The sequence below is a fragment of the Coffea arabica genome, chromosome 10e, assembly GCF_036785885.1.
Source record: "Coffea arabica cultivar ET-39 chromosome 10e, Coffea Arabica ET-39 HiFi, whole genome shotgun sequence".
Classification (NCBI taxonomy): Eukaryota; Viridiplantae; Streptophyta; class Magnoliopsida; order Gentianales; family Rubiaceae; genus Coffea; species Coffea arabica.
This window is the reverse complement of record NC_092328.1, coordinates 2780709-2801973: the sequence shown is the minus strand read 5'-3', so window position 1 is coordinate 2801973 and position 21265 is coordinate 2780709. Positions and strand designations below refer to the sequence as shown.

Genomic DNA, 21265 nt, shown 5'->3' with positions numbered 1-21265 from the left:
TTATTTCATGCACGATCATTTTTGAAATAAAATTATGAAAATAACTATCGTAACACCTTTTTTATGTGATAAATGTGCAATAAAAAATAATTAAAAAATTTCAATAATACAAACAAATAAATTTTTATAATATACAATTTATGTTAGAAATAGTAAAACCCTCAATCATGAACCTATACCATCCGCAATTATATAAGCAAGCAATACCTTATGTTAGAAATGTGATTGTGATTTTGTGTTTATACTTTATCCCACTATTGACTATCTTTGCTTTACAGTGTAACAATAAACAAACAATCGTTCTTAGGATTTTGTAAAAAATTTTCAGAAATAATGGATGATCAGAAAATTAATGCAATATCATTCATGACAAAAAGCAAAACAAAAGCAAAACATACTTAAAAAGCAGAGGGGACCGACCTGAAAAATTAAGTTGACAAGAATATACTTCCAATTATCCGCAAGAAGGTTGAGTTTTGCTGAAGTCTCTGCACATAATATCTTCCACTACTGCTCATAAAAGAAACAAAATCAATATATTTACAAAATAAATAGAGAACCAAAAACAAATAAGAAACTGAGAGAGTGTGAGAATGAGATAGTGGGATAGTGAGAATAGAGAATTTGTAGGAGTGGTTGTAGGATGAGTTAAAATAGTGGGATAGTAGGAGTGAGATAGTGGGAATATTGATGGGTGATAAGGTGGGTTATAACCAACTACATTTTATGTATTAAAATAAATACAAAAATCTATAAAAAAAGAATGAGAAATTTAGAAGTAGGATTTATGCTAAAAACCCCTTCCTGAATACATATAGATATAGATTCTCCTCGTTAATTAATTCAATCGCTGCTGCGTTGCATTTTTGTTTTTGGTCCTGGAACAGCTCTGACCACGTTCGCCCGTTCAACTCTCTCTCTCTCTCTCTCCCTATCAGTCAATGTTTACGTGCCTCTCCCATAACGCTTTTTGACGTCCGCAAGTGTCTTCGTGGTGGCGTCCCTTTGCTTCGCAGAATCTTCGCTGACTGTCGTGGATATTATAATAATATTTTCTCCCTCCTAATTATTTTACTATCATATTTCATAGGTTACGTCTACGGTGGAAAGTTCACCTTTCTGCCCATAGTAGGCAGAAGCATTGCAAGGAGGCTAGCTGTGCTATGTGGGGACGCACAAAGAAGGACATCCGAGCACCACTGGAGAAAGCCGGTTTGGCTTGGATGAAAAACGTTATATATTTTAAAATTACAATAAAAGTCTTCTTAAAAATTTATTCATCATCTAATGCCCAATACTTATATTTGATAAATTAAAATATTTAATTAAATATTCTATTATAATATAAACAATTATATGTCATTGAGTTGATTGAATGATATTTTCTCTTTTTTTTTGTATTTCAATTAGTTGTCAATTAAGTTTCAATTGAAATAAATATTTTATAATTATTTAAATTATCAATTTAAGATGAGCATAAATATAAATACATTAAATTGTATTATTGAAATATTTGATTTAATATAAAAGAAAGACAAGAAGAAATACAAGAAATTTTTTAAAAATTCACGCGAGTCCTTTATATTAGTAATCACATTTACTTGTTATTATAATTACAATGCCTAACCATAACCAATTGAAACTCATATACACAAGTCATACAACAATTTGCGTTATAATGTTTACAATTAAAGTTACTATACACTCAAATTAAAATTCTCTTTTTTCCACTAAAATTTCTTTTATATATGATTTATGTGTTATCAGTGATTTGTAATTAATTTAATGAAAAGATGCTCTTTAGGTTAAATGATAGGTTTTGACAATGTGGATTACTTTTAAGGATTTTAATGAGATTTAGAACACATTTTTTATGCATTTAATGTAATTCACATTTTTTTTATTTGAAATATAATTATTTAAAATATAAGGGGCCATATTGAACAAATTTTCAAATATTAGAGACCAAAAAATATAAAGTCAAATTTTTGACTAATTTTAACTTGACTTTGACTGTTAGATATTATTGTTTTCTATTAGTTGTCCTAAATTTGCCGAGAAAAAAATTTGAGACCATATTTGTTTTGATCAAAATATCAGAGTCTAGTTTAAACTCATAGACCAAATATTGGGGGACCAAAATTGCACATCTTCCTCATTTTAATCATGTTTGATATCCCAACTCTTTCTTTTATATTTGCGCTTCAATTATTTTAAATATTAAACTCAATCAAAATATAAAAACTAACACAATATTTGTTTTGACATGTACAAAATTTACTAAATAATATTAAAAATTTCACCTATTTTCTATTACAACAATTTCGTCTACCTTTTAGTACCTTTATTTTTTACGTTTTTTTGACATTCACTTCTTCGCTCTTCACTTTTTATTGGAACCTGCATCTCGATTGGAGTGTTCACAAAATATTTTATAAGTAATGGGGTATTAGATGGTGAACAAATTTTTAAGAGGGTTTTTATTATAATTTTAAAATGTATTGCATTATTTCATCCAAGCACAACCGGCTTTCTCCGGTGCCGGTAACCCCAAGTTATTGTATTTCTTCTTGTCTTTCTTTTATATTAAATCAAATATTTCAATAATACAATTTAATGTATTTATATTTATGCTCATCTTAAATTGATAATTTAAATAATTATAAAATATTTATTTCAATTGAAACTTAATTGACAACTAATTGAAATACAAAAAAAAAAAGACAATATCATTCAATCAACTCAATGACATATAGTTGTTTATATTATAATAGAATATTTAATTAACTATTTTAATTTATCAAATATAAGTATTGGGCATTAGATGATGAATAAATTTTTAAGAGGACTTTTATTATAATTTTAAAATATATAACGTTTTTCATCCAAGCCAAACCGGCTTTCTCCAGTGGTGCTCGGATGTCCTTCTTTGTGCGTCCCCACATAGCACAGCTGGCCTCCTTGCATTGCTTCTGCCTACTATGGACAGAAAGGTGAACTTTTCACCGTAGACGCAACCATATTTCATAGATTCAATATTTTAAAAATGGTGATGATTGTATTTTTTTTTTATTTTATCCTCATACTAGAAGAAGGGTTTAAACAGAAATTTAATGTTTTTAATAAAATAAATATATTAAAATAAAAAATATCACAATTTTAATGAGACAAAAGAAAGAAAAAGCCGATTCAAAATGTGATGGTGGTTTGGTTTCCAGTTTCTACCACTCAAACGGTGTATTAGACCGAATGGATTAGACGTTAGAGGACTTTGACGTCAAAACATGAGCGGAGTTGAAGTCGTGTAAAGAAATTTAAAATAGCAGAAAACGACCGGAATCGTTTCCTTGTCATTTTGCGCGGGGCCAGTTCACGTGTAAGACCCGCATAAGATTCGTCGAATCAAAATTCAAAAACTTCTTCAGGTGTTTTCAAGGAGTATAAATAAACTAAAATAAAATAAAAATAGCACAAAATGACCAAAACCGTTTCTTTTTCATTTTGCCCTGCGACTTGTAATAATGGTATGGGAAAGACCAACGCAGGGTTGGACTCGACGGATAACATTTTTTTAACGACTTAAATCAAAGGACCATAGCGTGGAATCTGGTATTTGGTGTGTACAGGAATAATAATAATTGTTTGAAATATTCAACACATTTTATTAAAATAATGCATACATGGGACCTTCCTTCTTCGTCTGCCACCAACAGCTGATTTGCAGCCAGTGGGTAGGGTAGACTATGTGAAGTTGAAAGTTGACGGTAGTTTTGATCGTTAAAAACCACGCCTCGTTGCTAAAGCCTAAAGGTTAAAACCAACAACTTCGTATTGACTCTATTTTTTAGACTTTTTCCAATATGGAGACTATTAGGACTCTTCTTGCCTTGGCTGCTTAGAAACGTCTCTTTAGTTCGTCTTACAGAATGGAATTACGAGTTCCATTTTCCTTTTACTAGCATTTTAACCCGTGCTCTGCACAGACTTATATTTCAAATTAAAAAATATTATATATATTTATAGAGTGTGGTATAGAATTATATATATAAAAAGATTAAAAATTTTAAAGAAGTGTATGCTTAACATGTTAAAAAAATCTAATTTATAATGATTTACATGATAGAGGAATTGTTAACGCATTTAAGGAGAGGGTTAGGTTAGGTAGTAACACGAGAACAATTTTCTAAAAGAAAAAAATCAATTTATCAATATTCGATAAAAAATATTATGTTATACCCATATTCGATTTTTAGAAAAAAAAATTTTCTCTTATCTTGTGCCCCTAAAATTGTTGACTGCATGTAGATTAGTATTTTTCATAAACTTTAACGTAGATTTAAAAAAATCTCTATAATACGTGTTTTCGGAGTTCTCAAAATTATTAAAAATCAATATCCTTTCCCTCATCTCTTATCCGCCAGCTGGCCATCAGCTGCCTCCTACCACTTTTATACCTCATATCATGGTGCCACTCTATCTATTATTGTTTTTGTCATCTCTATTATATCCTTACAATCCCCTTTCTTCTTCTTGCATTTCTCCGCTTGTAACTCACATTTCTTTTTCAACTTTTTCCGCCACTCATCAACTCCTCAACATTCCCTTCTCCCCCTCCCCCAACCTCTAGATTCATATCCATACTACCCAATATTTTATTTTACCTACCATATTGAAAATGTAAAATTGATAATTGATTACAATGGTTGCAATTATTAACATCTAAAAATGTAAATGAAAAACTGATACTATCTATAATACCCTCAACTACTACAATCAATATATACATATAACATATATATATATATATATCATAGCAACTATATATTTACATATGAAGATAGCAATAAGAATACATAAAATAATTAATGATATCCAAAATTATCGTTAGTGTTTGGATTTTGCACTCTTATCCAAATTTAATCACAGTCAAATATGGATCAAGTATATACAAATTAAGTAGTATTTTAGGGTCGAATGTTCTATGGCTTTCTCTTAAAATGTAATATTAATTTTGTTTTTAAATTTTTGGTAGAATTGGTGTTGTTATTATCATTATTTTTATCAAAAATGAATATTTCAAATAAAAATTTCTACGTTAAAAGACCAGTAGTACTTTGTTTTTTTATTTAATGATTTCATAATTTAGATTTCACGAATAGTATAATCCTTGAATTTTCAAAACCACAAGTACTGAATATTATTTTCTTTTTGTTTTCTATTTAATTTTGCCCTTTTACTTATGATTACTAAGTTAAAAGATAAAATATTGTCATTTACTTTTTTTTTTATTTTTACTAAGTTTGGCAATATTTTCTCTTTAGTTACCCTCCCATTAATAAATTTCAAACCAAATTCTTATATAAGTGGAATTACTTCTTATTTATTTAAATTAAAAAGGTATGAAAGACACTTCTTACTTAGGAAAATGTTACTTGCACTTCTTTTTTTATTCTTTGCATGCTCACCATTTTTTTTATCATATAGTCTAATTAATGAAAAATATATGATCAAAATGATTATGGGAGTGTGAATAACAAAAATGGGAGTGTAAATAACATTCTCCCTTACTTATTTAAATTAAAAAGGCATGAAAAGATGTTATATTTGTTATCTCCTATTATGGTCTTATAGAAGTCTTAGTTGGAGTATAATCGTAAATAACACATAGCAATTAGGAAATGAGATGAGTTGAAGTTCAAATATGACAACATGTACATGCACATTAACTAACAATTTGAAATGAAATCATTTTAAAAACACAACTAACAATTTCAAATGTGAAGAGTACATGTGGAAGTTATGAGAAATATATCTTATAAATTAAATTAAATGTGAAATACTAGAAACATAGAATTGGGAGTGGAAAAATGTGTGGAGGCTTGTTGCTGAAAATCCCTTATCAAATTTATATAGATATAGATTGTAGGTCAGTCATCTCTTCAATCTGGAATTGCATCTCTTGGTTTGCTTTATGGTTTCTAGTTGTGAAACGGTGTGTTTGCTAGTATTAAATAATTCAATAAAGAAATCTCAATAATAGTACTATTTATATGTATTACTTTGCAAGAAAGTTATTTGTATTTTAAAACGTTGAAAGATTTTGCTTATCAATGGGTTATGATATAAGTACATAATTAAATTCATCAAATATTGCTTTGCATACAAAATATCAACAGGTAAATTATTAAACACCGAATGCTAAAAAAAACATGTATTTACTTTCAGATAAACACAAAAGGCGCAAAAGGCAATTTATCATGAATAAATATTGTGCTTCTAACAATATTACTAAATTAACCAATGTATCAATTATAACCAGATTTAGCAACATTACTCATACGGTCCATAGAATATACTGCAGGAGCTTCTAATCTGCTTGTTAGAATAAGTTTTGCACTTCTCAAGTTAAAATGAATTGCACGTCTAAAGTTAATTTTACCACTCATTAGCTTTTAATCCAGTTATTACATTAAAGTTTTGCGCTTTAAATGAGTTCATTTTAATTAATTGCGCCTTCTCTAGTTCAAGTCATTTGGGGCCTAGGACTGACATGCTTTTGCTTTCAGTCTTCATTTTGTTGGGCCCAACCCCTCGTTACTGGCAGCTCGCTCCATTTACTTCCTTTTGCAAAAAATGGAATTATTGAGGATCCTTTTGCCCGGTTTGTTGAAGTTGAAGTATCAAAGTCTTATTGTCATGTACTTATGTCTACATTATGCCCAGTTCTGAACTGCAGACAATAAACTGGACCACCAAAACAACAGGAAAAGTCTGAAGTAACGAGCGTTATGATAACGAAATTGTTTTTACCTGATATAACAGGTAAAAACACTTTTAACGACCATTTGATTACCTGTTATACTGGTCATCTAAATAAAATAGTACCTAAAAATATGGTTAGTAAGTTTTACATTAAAAATAGTAAGTTAACTCAAGAAATTATTAACTTCTATGTCTCAAAAAGTAAATTTGAAGAAATATGGAACTTACTTTTTTTTTGAAGTACATAACTACTCTATATCTAAAACTTACTTTTTGGAGAGTAAGTTTAGTTCAAATAATAGTAAGTTTTTATAGACTAATAGTAAATATTGTTGATAGAATAGTAAATTTGGGTTAATCATCAAAACTTACTAGTTTATGGCATAAATTTACTATTTTACTTAAAGAAACTTATATGGAACAAGTATTAGGAAGTTTATTTGAAATAATGCTAAGATTTTTTTATTAATAATTGAAACTTAGTATTATAGTTAGTAATTACTCGTAATATAAATGTATGATACACAATTGTACGTATCATTTATAAATGTTATATGTTTTAAGCATTTTAAATAAACTATGAAAACTTTTTTTTTGCATATGACCTTATAAATATATGTAAGAATAATTTGTCATATTATAACTTTTGAATTATTTTTGAATTTGTGAAAGGTTAAAAAGTTTGGATGACAGTAAAAAAAATTCTTTCGAGTTATATATAGAATTGCACTTATCTATACATCACAATTTCCATATATGGACACTGATGAATATAATAAAATGGTACGCAATTTTCATATATTAATGCCTATGAATTTAATAAAATGGTAAAATCTTAATAAATTTATTTTCTGGGTCACAAGTATAAAAATTAAAGTTGTATTAACATAGCATAATCTTTGAAAATTATAGTAAAATCACCCATATGTTAAGTTTTGTGACTTTCAAACATACTTTGTATCATTTACATTATGGATTTGTATCCATATGTTTTCTATCAAACTCTTTTTTTATTGGCAAATGGTAAGTAAATTATTTTAAAAGGGCATTTTATAATAATCATAATTTTTAATAGATGAATTTTATGTAAACTGTTAAAATTATGAATTCACAAACGACTAAATCTGACTACTTTATGGCACATATATTAGTCTAAATGACTAAAAAATTACTGTAATCATGTACACGTTGATTGTTGAATTGAAATTTCTTTTATTACTAGTACAAGTTCTTCTAATCAAATCAAAATAAAATCAAATATCTTTTCCTTTTGTATGCAATAGTTATGCTTAATAGAAAATTATTAAACCATTTTTACAATACATAATTTCTCCTAAAATTTGTAACATTTACCATGACCTCTAACCTTGACATCGTTGTTATTTAATTTACTTTCTAAATTTAATTTAATTTTCTTATATTAATTGTTATACTAAATTTATAATTTTTGTTATTATATTATTTCTCATTTTGTTTAGGCTTTTACTCTTATTATTTCTTGTGTCTCAGATGTAAATTTATTAAAACTTTATCATCTTAGATGTAAATTTATAAAAATTTTGATATATAAACAAGTAATATTCTATATATAACTAGGAAGATTTGTTGTTATTATTATCCAAACTTTCAAACTTTTCAAAAATTGAAAATAACTAAAAACTTATAATACGACAAAATTTTATTACATATTTTACAAGATTATGTGAAAAGTCAAACTTTTTTCCATAGTATTTTAAAATATGTAAATAAATTTTTTTAAATGATAACTATAATCTTGTATTATACAGGTATATTATGAGTACTTACTAACTAAGGTACTAAAAATTAATCATTAATAAAACATCTTATCATTATTTCAAATAAATTCCCTAACACTAGTTTGAAATATGTTTTAAAGTAAAATATTACATGTGTCTCATAAATCAGTAAATTTTGATTATTACTCAATTTTACCATGTTATCAGTAAGAATTACTATTTATGTATTAAAACTTACTATTACATGAATTAAACTTACACTATAAAAAGTAAGTTTGGGATATAAAGTAGTAATTTATTTATTTAAAAAGTAAGTTTAATATTTATTTCAAATTACATTTTGAAGTATAAAAGTTACTAATTTATTACTGTTAACTTACTATTTTAGATGGAAAACTTACTTTTTTATTTTTAAGTGTTATCCTATTTAGGTGGATAGGCCTATCAAATAATCAAATGGCCGCTAAAAATAAATAAAAAATAAATCGAAAATGGTCATATAAGTGTTATCCTATTCATGTTTCAAAAAGTAAATCGAAATAAAAATGAAAGTTACTTTTTTTAAAAATTAAATTACTACTCTACATTCAAAACTTAGTTTTGTGGGGAGTAAGTTTAGTTTGTGGGGAGTAAGTTTAGTTCAAGTAATAGTAAGTTTTTATAAATTAATAGTAAATCTTGTTGAAAGAATAATAATTTGGTTAATCATCAAAACTTACTAGTTTGTGGCATAAATTTACTATATTACTTAAAGAAACTTATATGAAACAAGTATTAAGAAGTTTATTTAAACTAGTGCTAAGATTTTTTTATTAATGGTTGAAACTTAATATTATAGTTAGTAGTTGTTGGCAACATAAATGTATAATAATGATTGTATGTTTCATTCATAAATGTTTTGCGTTTTAAGCATTTTAATAAATGTATGTGATAGGTTGCGATTTTATCATTTATTTTATTATTAATTTCTCCTATTACCTGACCCAATCTGGATTAATTGTTAGATTCTACTCACTTTTAGTATTTTGCACATATTTCAGGGAGTAGAACGAAAATACCATAATAAGTGCCGATTTGACAGTTATCAAGAAAGAGTTCAAGTAGCAAGCATCTAGGGACATTTTTGGAATATCAAACCACAACCCTTCTTGGGAATTGGCCCGAAGACAACATTAAAAAGGGGAGGCCGAAGTCTTCTTTGCTCTCGCTCGGCTGGGCGGCGGACGCCGCACAGTAGCCATTAGAATAGGAGCAATAGCTTAGGTTTTGATATTTGGTTTGGAATGCTTTTAGGAAGACTCCTGCGGTGCTTGTCAGGAGCAATTTGGAATTGCTTTCTTTGACTTTTCTTGTTTTTGTCTTTTAGTACTTCTTTGCTCCTTGGATGGCAGGAACATTTAAGAGGACATTGAATTACCTTCTGTAGATGTGCTTTTCTTTATTCCTTTGAACGAATTGAGTTTGCCTATTTTCCGCTTGATGGCCGCAGCTCTTGTTTCACTTCTGCGTAGATTTTGTTCATCAACTATGAACTAATTTCCTCACTCTAGTCAAGAGACAACGGATGCTTTGGATCGCCTAAAATTGTGAGATCGCTTTAATTTTATCTTTTTCTCTTATTTATTGGTATTCGCATATTCCTTGGTTGCAGTGCTTATGATTGTTTAATTAATTGATTGTCTTGGATCCGGATAATTAGTTAATTTGATAATCTATTGTCAATTGGGACGTTAAATCCGTAATTGTTTAATTGTTTCAAAATAGTGACAACTGGCATGATTAGATTCGTGTCAGGGGGATACGCGGGCTAATCTAAAATAACCCTGGTAGTGTGTTATTTGGTTAGAATAGGGCTCCTCTAATACGTAAGGCAATTGGGGAATTAAATTCTACGGGCGTACCTAGGATTATTTCTCAATTAGAGTAGTGATTAACGGGCGTACCTTGATCACCGACACAGTAAGGAGGGGTTGACTGTCATCGCTTGTTTGGCAGTTATAACCTATTTATTGGTAAATAATTGGGATTGCTTTGCATCAATGATCGATTAGGTGAACCATTGCTGAAGTTATTTCTTGGCTAGATCTTTAGTTAATATTTCCTTGATTGTAGTGGATTGTCATTTGACTTTTAATTGCCTACTTTATTTTATTTTTGATTGTTTCCTTATTTTAATTAATTTAGGCCTTTAATTATTGTTATCCTGAGTTCAGTAAATTGTGGTTTAATTTCTAGTTAATTATTTATTTTTACTTTCTCATTTGAATTTATTTAATTATCGTCATTCCTACAAAATCACCCCCTGTGTTACTTTGGATTTCTTAAGAAACAAATATACCCAATCTCTGTGGATACGACCCTACTTGCCATGTCTACAAATTCCTAATCATTTGTGAAAAGGAATAACCATTCCATTCGGGTATATCGGATCAAGCAAACTCTTCGGGAACAGGGTGAATCAAGTAACCCATTGCACACCTAGAGTCCCTGCTCCAGTACTTGAAATTGGATTTTGGTCATTTTAACTGGCAATTAGGTTTAATTTTATTATTGCACAGGCTGACGACCTGTCAGTATGCATCATTTATAAATGTTATGTGTTTTAATAAATTTATTTTCTAGGTCACAAGTATAAAAGGTAAAGTGATCGTATCTAACGTAGCGTAATCTTTTAAAATTATAGTAAATTTACCCATATATTAAGTTTCGTGAGTTTCAAATATATTTCGTATCATTCACAATATGGATTTACATGCATATTTTTTATGAAACTTGCTTTTAATTGGCAAATAGTATGTAAATTATTATAAAATGTCATTTTATGATAATAATAATTTTTATAGGTGAATGGAATAGGTGCAAGATCTTGATACTGTACTACAACACAAATTTGGGGATAAGTACAAGTTTCAGGCATCGTCATTTGAATTTGACGAATCTCCTAACATTCCTAAACAACCGAATGGGTAACTTTCATTAATGACGTTTTAAAGCCTAAAAAACCGTGTGCTGAGTATTGTATAATATGAGTATTTGAGTTGCTTTTCGAGTTCTGCTCATCAAGTAAGCCAGTCCAATTTGAAGTAAACAACAAAATCTACATGCATAAGACATTTGATATGAAATTGGTATTTCAAAATAGGAGAAAACGGCTCATTTTGAGCATCAGAATGAATCTAACTTTTAATAATTGATACTTACGCATCAAAATTAAGCTGGTAGGACACTAGATATAGCTATCTAAGCATGACAATATTACATGGCCAAGAACTGAATTTAGAGCACAAAGACTTTGGCTTCAGAAATCTGAAGCAATCAAAAGGCTAGTAACTTGATTTGAGAATTTGATCACCAGCATCAAGGGCTCTGATATCACTATCAAAAGCTTCAGTTTGGATTGACATTTCTGGTTTACAAACCCAAGAGCACTTGGATGCTAACAATATCTGAAATTTGATCACCAAATTTTTTTCCAAGCAAGCTGAAATTATTCACATTAAAACAAGTAAACACCAGAAATTGCAAACTAAGGAGATTATGTTCAGATTTACAATCAAAACGCATTAAACTACCTTCGAAGAAACTTAAATCATCCTAAAAGCTTTGAGCAAAGACGTGCAAAAACATTTGTACTCTCTCAAGAATAAAATTCCTTAATGGTCTTGGCTGAAATCTGGTTCATTCACTACAAAACCATCACAAGATTTGTATTAAAAAAAGGCCACAACAACACATAATCATAGCAAATAAATAACATAAAACTTAGGCGTGAAGAAGGAAAAATGTACCTGAATACATTTCGTCTCCTGACAAGCTAGTGTTTTGTACATGACTTTGGATTAATGAAGGATTGCATGCCCACATTAATGCCTATACAAATGCAAATAGAGCACCATTATATTTCACGCCTTCACACAAAAATAAATAAAAGCAAGCTATACATTACTTGACCAGGAGGAATGATCTGAAACCAATTACTATCCATTAATTCCTTATTGCATCCATGCTGTGAATCTGATTGCAATAGGCCATCGGATGATCCTATCAGATTCAAATTTACATTCTCAACATAATTGGGTGCCCCAACATGATCATAATTGTGAGTTTCATATGCATCTGTGCACACCTTAGTACATTTTCGTCTATCATGTCCAAATGACCTGCGGGAAAAAAATTGCCAAGCACAATCCATAAACAAAAAGATTGAATTTATAAAGGCGTATATGAAGTGTACATGTATAACTAACATTTTTGGCCTTCTAACATAAAGCCAATGAGTGGATGAAATTTAGCATTGCTCATTCATATCTGGTTTTGCAAAGCTATTCTAACCGTAGAATAAGTCAATTTTAAGAGTATGTGATTACTTGCAATTTTTGCATCGTCTTCGTTTTCGCTTGTGAGTGGACTATTTTGCCTTTTGTCCCTTTGTAGCAACAACAATTGGACCAATAGAAAACATGGACCAAAGCGGAAACCTTTGCCTGGGAATTCAATCGTATCGTTGGAATTGAGAACTAAATAAGAAGAAGACAGATGACTTTAAAGAGATAGGTGATACCCGAAAGTGTTTCAGGAACCCAAAACCGTTTTCAGCAACCCAAAATCATTTTCAGAAACCCAGTGATTTTTTCACTTAAATATGTACATTTTTTACTTTTAGTATTAGTAAGTTTAGTTTAAACATAAGTAAATTTTGTCAAATAATAAGTAAATTAAATTACTCAAAGTGTAAATTTCTATTTCTGACTAAAACTTATCTTTCAGGCATATACTTACTAGTTTTAATTAAGAACTTACTTATCTTCTCGACTTGGTAACCCGTTTCTTTTCTAGGTATTTTATGATTAGAACTCCATTCCCCCTATATTACAAACCATCATCAAACTAATTGAAAACCTCAATTCTCATATAAACCATTCATCTGAATTTTGTTCCAATCAACCCATTCAACAGATTTATATTCCAGTCTAATCGTTATGATATAGCAATGGCATTAACAAGCTATTTTGACTCTCCCGATAAGGGTTTACGTATTAGTAATTTTTTAGGAGGAAGATGAGTTATTCACATGTCCAAAATATCGAAACAACCAGCATAATCTAATCCTTAGTTCAATGAAAGTCACAAATTTGCGGGTAGGTAGATTAGATTATGTTGAATGCCTTTGGCTCTTTACAATGAAATTCAAAATTTTTTCTCATGACAGAGCAAAGACGGTGATATAATTGATTGTGTCTATACGTATCAACAACCAGCATTTGACAATCCTTTGCTCAAAGACCACTGGATTCCGCAGGTTTGCCCCATGCAACACCACTCAAAAGAAAAATAAACAAAAAAAATGCAAAAATATGAAGTATGTATAACACCATAATTGATTGATGGTCGGAAACTGTTCTATGAATTTTCTCTCCTTTCCTGACTGAAGAAGAGGGAAGATGTGATTCTACAAAATCTACATGTATCATAGGATGGTAATAAGAATTGCTTCTGCAACACAGATTTACAAGAGTAATAATGGCCAAATTTTCGTGGCATTGTAGACGTTACAATGGAGTAAAAAATTCAAGACACTGATAATAAATTTCCATAGATGACCAAATTTCCGTGGCATTGCAGGCGTTAACATGGACTAAAAAATTCAAGAGGCTGATAATAAATTTTCATAGAAACAACAGATTCGCAACAATGATTCTAGATCAGTTCAGTTCAATAACATCTGCTCCATCAAGCGTATCAACTTAGAATTCCAAAACGGGAGAAACCTCTCTTGCCTGAAGAATTCAAGTTATAAAGCTCATGTTGAGTTACTAATATATTAGTAATTCTCACCCGCACAAAGTAGCAATCACAACATACAAATTTCTCTTTGACATTTCACCAAACATCTTATATGCATTTACAAATTAATCACATTTAACTTAAACGCCTGGTCTCAAGTCCTTTCCTAAATGTTTCACATGGCTATTAAACATATTTTACCCGTAGACAATTAAAACTACAACCATTTCCTAGATGTTTCAACAGACATTTTCGGCCCCAAAATTGCAATAAAATCTTCAAATTCTCAGCCTTGATTTCCCAATAAAACCTTGACAAACAAAACAAATGAAATATAAATAAATTACAGCAAGATAATCAAACGATTTCAAGAGAACATGATGATCTAACCTCGTCACTGCTATTTTTCATATGCTCTTTGGCTGGCTACCACCGTCGCTAACCCTTTTGTTGTGTTTGCATATGGCAGCACTCAAACCCAACCGAACGATGAGAAAGGATAGAAGCAAAGTGTGAACTAAAGATGAAAATTTTGAAGTGAGAAGATTTATTCAATTATAACAAAGGGAAAGTGTGGATCAAAGTGGAAACCTTTGCCTGGGAATTCAATCGTATCATTGGAACTAAGAACTGAATAAGAAAAAGGTAGATAACTTTAAAGAGAAATGTGGTACCCAAAACCGTTTTCAGGAATCCAAAACTGTTTTTTTTACTTAAATATGTACATTTTTTACTTTTAGTATTGGTAAGTTTAATTTAAACATAAGTAAATTTTGTCAAATAATAAGTAAATTAAATTACTCAAAGTGTAAATTTCTATTTCTGACTAAATCTTATCTTTCAGGCATATACTTACTAGTTTTAATTAAAAACTTACTAAAGTTAATATTAATTATTTTAATATAATATTTAAAAAGTCACTAAAAGATTTGATCTGTCACTAAAGGTAATAGAAATCTATAATAACAGTTTCTCTAATATCGTTATCATAACTATAGGCACTGTATCACTGTCCCAAAACAACAATACAAGAAAGAATCAATCAGTCTTCCACTTCCAAAATGCTCTGCATTTGTTTGCACCGTTTTTAGAGAACTGCCAAAACCTGATAGATGCAATACAACCGGACATTCTGGGCAGGATAAGTGGATAACTGACATTCTTTAACTAGTTATAAGACAAAATATGATAATCTAAAAGTAAGCAAATCTGTTGACTCCGTGAAACAGTAGTGAATCATCTGGTTCATACCACAACACCAGGCCATCCTGGGTTTAATTGATTTGTCTATTTACAGTTGTAATAGGTAGTATACAATTTACATTTCGTATCCTGAATCATAGGAACGCGACCAAAATACCACTTTGAATTGGTAAAATTAATCCCTCTGTTTCTTCTAATAACTACTAGTGCTATTGGTTAGCAAAACTGGTGGTGTTACTGGTAATTTAAGTAAAACCCATCAGTTTATTAGTATCAGCTAATATCCCGGAAATATTGGTGGAGGTGGTGATGCATAGACCGCACCAATAGTTGGCGGAAGTACGACATCTTGATATGGAGGTGGCGGAGGAGGAGGAGAGGAAACGGGTAGTGGTGGAGAGTAGTCACGAGGTGGTGGGGGAGGAGAGTGAACAACGGGTTGTGGTGGGAAATAAGTTGGAGGGGGTAAAGAGTGGACCACAGGTGGTGGGGAGTGGACTACCAGGGGTGGGGAATGTAAGACGGGTGGTGGCGGGGAATAGATTGGAGGAGGTGGGGAGTGGACTACTACTGGTGGTGGAGGAGAATGGACGACGGGTGATGGCATTGTAACTGGCGGAGTATTTGGAGGTTGTGGCTTTGCAACTGGTGGAGGATGAGGGGATAATTTTGGAGGCTGTGGTTTTGCAACCGGTGGAGGATGAGGGGCTGATTTTGGAGGTTGTGGCTTTACAACTGGCGGAGGATTAGGCTTTGGTTGAGGCGATTTTGGTGGATTTGGTGATGGTTTAGGCTGTGGTTTTGGCGGCTTAGACCTCCCAGCAGGGCTTTCTTTATGCGAAGGCTTTGACGCACCACATTTGGCCTTGCTACAATCTACCGGCTTGCTCACCACAGGATTGCATTCTTTCTGGGACTTTTGTTTCGGTCTGTCTGGCAAACAGTTGCTTGTATCAGCCACTGCAATATCTTTCCTAGAATTTGGGACGCAGGCTTTTCCCTCTCCGTTGAAGTAGTTGTATGCAAATGAGAAGTTTGACAAACTTGGCAACTGGCAAACGGCATCAGAAACAAAGCCTGTCAACATATTGTGAGAAAGATCCAAGAACTCGACCCTTTCAAGGCCACTGAATGTCCTCGGCAGGATGCCAGAGAATGAATTGAATGAAACATCGACGACAGTTGTATTCCTCAGCTGTCCGATTTCTGTTGGCAAACACCCTGAAAGTTCATTCTTCAAGAATATAATTTCATCCAAGGTGTTTGTCATGTTACCAACGCTAGACGGAATGCAGCCTTTGAACTTGTTATTTGCAAATACCACCACAGAAACTGGAGATTTCCCGAGATTCTCGGGAATATATGAATTGAACCAATTATTATTCAGGAATAATGCATCAAGATCTTTGTCAAAAAGTCGAGGAGGCAACTCTCCCTCAAAATTGTTGAACCTGATGTCGAGGTACTTAAGCCTAGGCATCGAAAGGACTGATTTAGGGAAAGGGCCGACAAATCTGTTGTTGCTTATGTCCAACTCATGCAATAATGCGAGCTTGGACAGACTTTTGGGAACAATCCCACAAAAACGATTGGAATTCAGATGAAGAAGAGCTGCATCTTTCAACAATCCCAATTCAACAGGAAGGTAGCCTGCAATATCAGCATGGTTGAGATCGACGCCGGCTACAACTGTTGTATTTGGATCATCAAGGGCAGTTGCGCAAAATACACCATTGTAGCTGCAAACATCAGGTCCTTCCCAATTGCCTGTAAAATTTGAAGGATCAGAATGTATGGAATTTTTCCAAGCTTGGAGCGCAATGTAGGCACGTCGAAGCCTTGGATTTGGACATTCAACTTGAACGTCTACCTTAAACTCAAAATCATCAGGTAAGTCGCCATTTTCAGGAAGGGTTGAGAATTGGCCCTCAGCAATTACTGATGCTTCTTCGTCCGAAAGTGCAGAAGAAAGTGAAGATACTATGGGAGAAAATAGGAGGAGAGAAAGGATGAAGCAGCTGGAACCCTGCATTTTTTATGAGAACGCAATGCCAAGCTGCCAGGGGTAGCCCCCAAGAGTCTCTATAGAAGATGAATTCAGGGTGTTACAATGTGAGGTTAGAAAATGATTCGAGACTAAACCATCATCTGAGAGGCTCTGCAGTATTGTCTAGGATATATATTAGATTTTGACCGCACAAATTTCGTCATGAGAACTTGAATCTGATATTGGTTCCGACAAGCTAGGCATTTGCGCATGTATTGGGGGAGAAGTTGGTAAGGTATCTAATTTGAGGAAAATTTTTTGTAATGGAAGTTGGCAGGTGATTATTTAGTTGATCGAAAAACAGCTTGCGTTCAAAGAAGACCGCGAAAAAAGAGAGAACTTGGACGCAGAATAACCGCCAGAGACAGCCTACGCAGTAAAAGGCCGTTGGATTTGTTGCGTAACTTGGGCTTCCAATGTCAGATGAAGTAGCCCTTAACCCGCCTGCATGTTGTGGTGGACTCTGTTAACTGGCCAACCCGGCCCACTATTTTCTGGGTCGGATAGAACTGAAAAATAAAATTAATTAACAATAAAAAAAAAAAAGAGCGACAGAGTCCTTAAGAAAAGGACAAAGAGTGGCCTTTTTGAGAGTTCCATCTCCATGGACATAAAGAGATAAAAGAGATAAAGGGGCCTGGGCAGTAATCTGTGAGGTGGTGTGGAGCATAAAAGCGCTCAGTTTCAAGTTCATGCATAGGAAATCTTTTCAGGGGTTGATGTATATTTCGTTTCATTACCTTCAAGAAAGCCATGGTTAACGAAATGGCATACATAACGAAATGGTTAACATAGAGGCAAGAGAAAGATTAGTCAAATGGATGAATTTTACATCATTACAATGCTACTTTTTGGTAGGTGAAATTGACAAATATATTCTATAAAAAAAAATATGACCACCCCAAAAGCAACCTTTAAAGGAGATTGCATTATTGTTAATCATGCATGAACTCTACAATCTCGTAGGCCGTGCATGAAACACTCTCTCTATAAGTATAACTCTCCTTTTATGCTTCAAATCGCACTTTGAAGCCATAATAATGTGCAGCGAGAAGCCAACATTGTGTTGTAAAAGAAAGGATGGGATGAGACACCATCCACGAAATGGCCATTATAAAGAATTATTGGGCAGAATCGACCGATGACAGATTATTGAGACTAAGCATGAAATGGCTCGATTTCCTTAAAGAGTCTGGTTGTTATTATAACATGACATTCTAAACGGTGGTCGAATCTTTTTTGTACGTAGGTAGCTAGACTAGAGTACTGGATACGACGGGCTTAGCATATTAATAATTTTTTTTTTTTTTTTTTTTTGATAATGGAAATCCCATTCATTGCAAATCAACAAGAGCAGCATCAGTAGCTGGCTTGGGACCTCAAAGGATAACGATGACTTGGACATAATGTGGGCGGGGAAATTATTGGTCCTCCTCACATGACTAATCTTAACGAAATCAAAAGAATGCAGCATGGACCTGATGCCATGAATTAAGTTGCCTATCAAAGACAAGTCGGGTTCCTTGATATTAATCCTTTGAACAATACTTAGTGCATCCCCTTCGAGCAAGAAGTATATTAATTGAGCAGCCGTATATGGCCTAATTAAACATACTTTTGGAGGAAGTGCCAAATGGGCCAAATTTGCTTTTTAAAAGCCAGCTTAACCGGCAAAAAATTGCTAGTGGCTTCCATTGTTTAAGTGGACAGAACGTTACAGCAACCTAACCCATTGAAACAAAGACTTTACAGACAAAGAAACCATTAATTACTCTCTCTCTCTCTCTCTCTCTCCCATTTTGATAGTTTTAGTTTTTTTTTTCACACAATTTAAGAAAAAATAATTAATTTTGTTGGAAAAATAAATTTAGATTGCTATTTTTCTAAAATATCCTTACATTAAATAGAATACAACTCTACATTAATTATTCATGAAAACTTGAATTGATGGTTTTTATAGAAATTTGAATTGATAGATAAGAAAGAGTCAATCCCCATTTTACATTAAATGAGGCAAGTTCTATTCAATAACAATCTATATTAAATATTGTAATTTATAGTAATAACAACTTACATTGAATAAGGGTATTTTAGAGAAATTAAAAGATAACTGCATTTTTCAATTAAAAAGTGGATAATCCATCAAATCCATTTAGAATTGTCTTTGCAATTACATCCATTTAGAATTATCTTTAGCAATAGTGTCCTGATTTCTTCATCACCTTTGACCAAAGTTAGCATAAAAAAGGGGATGACCTAACCGAAAGATGGGAGAATCTGTTGGCCAGTTTTTTTAATTTAAAGTTAAAGAATAACTATACACTTGGAAATTTTTCTGTCCTATTTTCATTTGTATTTTCTTGGTATCCAGTTCCAAGTTCATAAGCTGGTCAATCACTATTTAATCTCTCTTTTTCATGGTTCCAAATCCTTTCCATATTACACAACAAAAATATTCTTATTGTTCAATTATTAAATAGTATATAATTTTATGACATAAAACACAAATGGGGAAAACGATAATTAGACTTTTGAGCATTACAAGTAAATATTTAAAACTAATGATGGGTGCAAACTGCAATGGGAGATCTAAATATATAATTTAGTTTACAAAATAAATTTAGACAAGTTTGTAAAGGGTTGGAATAAATGGGTTGTAAATGGATAATTGGGTTATCCAACTTTTTTTTTGACTTACTCATTTATATCCATCTAATTAAATGAGTATAAATGAGTTGACTCACTTATATTTATTACCCATTTTAACCCATCCAAATCACCTATTTTTATACCTCTATTCATGAGTTAGGTCAACGTCGATCGAGCAGGGAACGGCATTTGTAATTTAAGCAATCAAAAGGTCAGGTCAATCACATGAGGGAGAAGTCTTTAAGTGTTTTTATAGTAATGAAGTCGTAATAGTACTTTAAAAAAAATTAGACGACATTTATGAACGGTCCATTGCTCTTCACGTAATCGTAACACAATTAAATAAATAAATATTAGTACGAGTAATTAAGTACTCATGAAAAGGTCGGATTTGAGATAACATACATGCACAAATATTTGTGAAGATAACTTGTACAATTGCTTAAATTTGATAGTCTGTGATTTACGGTATGATTGCTTAAATTTGAAACAACTTGTATAATTGGTTAGATCGTTGATTTGTGATTTACGGTGTAATCTTAGTATAGATTTCTTTATCAAGCAAATTTGTGTTGAAACGATTTTAAACTAACTTATGTAATAATAATATTGACTTTATTTTATAAAAAAATAATTAAGTATTCAAAAGAAGTACGTGGTGGGGTTGACTTGACCCGCTTTGAAGAAATATTGGCGACACAGCTCAGCGGAGGCAGACATGCACGAGGCCACCGCACTCGTCCGCCATTTCCACTCTCCGTCACTTCACTTATAATCGTCCCCTCTGCTTCCTTTTGCTTTACTGCTACTGCTTTATCTCAAATCAACCGTCTTTTTTTCCCTCTTGCTTTTAAATAAAGAAGAAGAAGAAGAAGATAAAAGCTTGAAATATGGCACCTGTATAATAGGCGGTTTATGGTGATTTTCATTAATCCTATGCGAACCACGCTTTTAACTTGTGATGATACTCTTTGTGAATATGGATCAAAATTTGGATAGGCATGATTTTTAAAAAATTTAATTGATTAGATTTTACCACGTCATTTTAACGAGATGGTGTAGT

The 21265-nt window shown here is 31.8% G+C and overlaps 1 protein-coding gene and 1 long non-coding RNA gene across 2 annotated transcripts; both read right to left on the bottom strand.

Moving 5' to 3' along the window:
* Nucleotides 1-11632: 11632 nt before the first annotated feature.
* Nucleotides 11633-12301, bottom strand: LOC140015432 (uncharacterized). Its single transcript, XR_011822087.1, has 2 exons — nucleotides 12092-12301; nucleotides 11633-12000 (listed from the first exon to the last, which is right to left on the bottom strand). It is a non-coding gene; the product is annotated as an uncharacterized lncRNA (long non-coding RNA).
* Nucleotides 12302-15551: 3250 nt separating this feature from the next.
* LOC113712568 (pollen-specific leucine-rich repeat extensin-like protein 3) lies at nucleotides 15552-17714 on the bottom strand. The gene has a single exon (XM_027236053.2). The coding sequence runs from the start codon at nucleotides 17536-17538 to the stop codon at nucleotides 15784-15786; it is 1755 nt and encodes a 584-aa protein (XP_027091854.2). The 5' UTR covers nucleotides 17539-17714; the 3' UTR covers nucleotides 15552-15783.
* Nucleotides 17715-21265: the final 3551 nt, after the last annotated feature.

Coding starts and splice junctions, on each gene's coding strand:
- LOC113712568 (XM_027236053.2), bottom strand. CDS start 17,538: ATGCAGGGTTCCAGCTGCTTCATCCTTTCTCTCCTCCTATTTTCTCCC.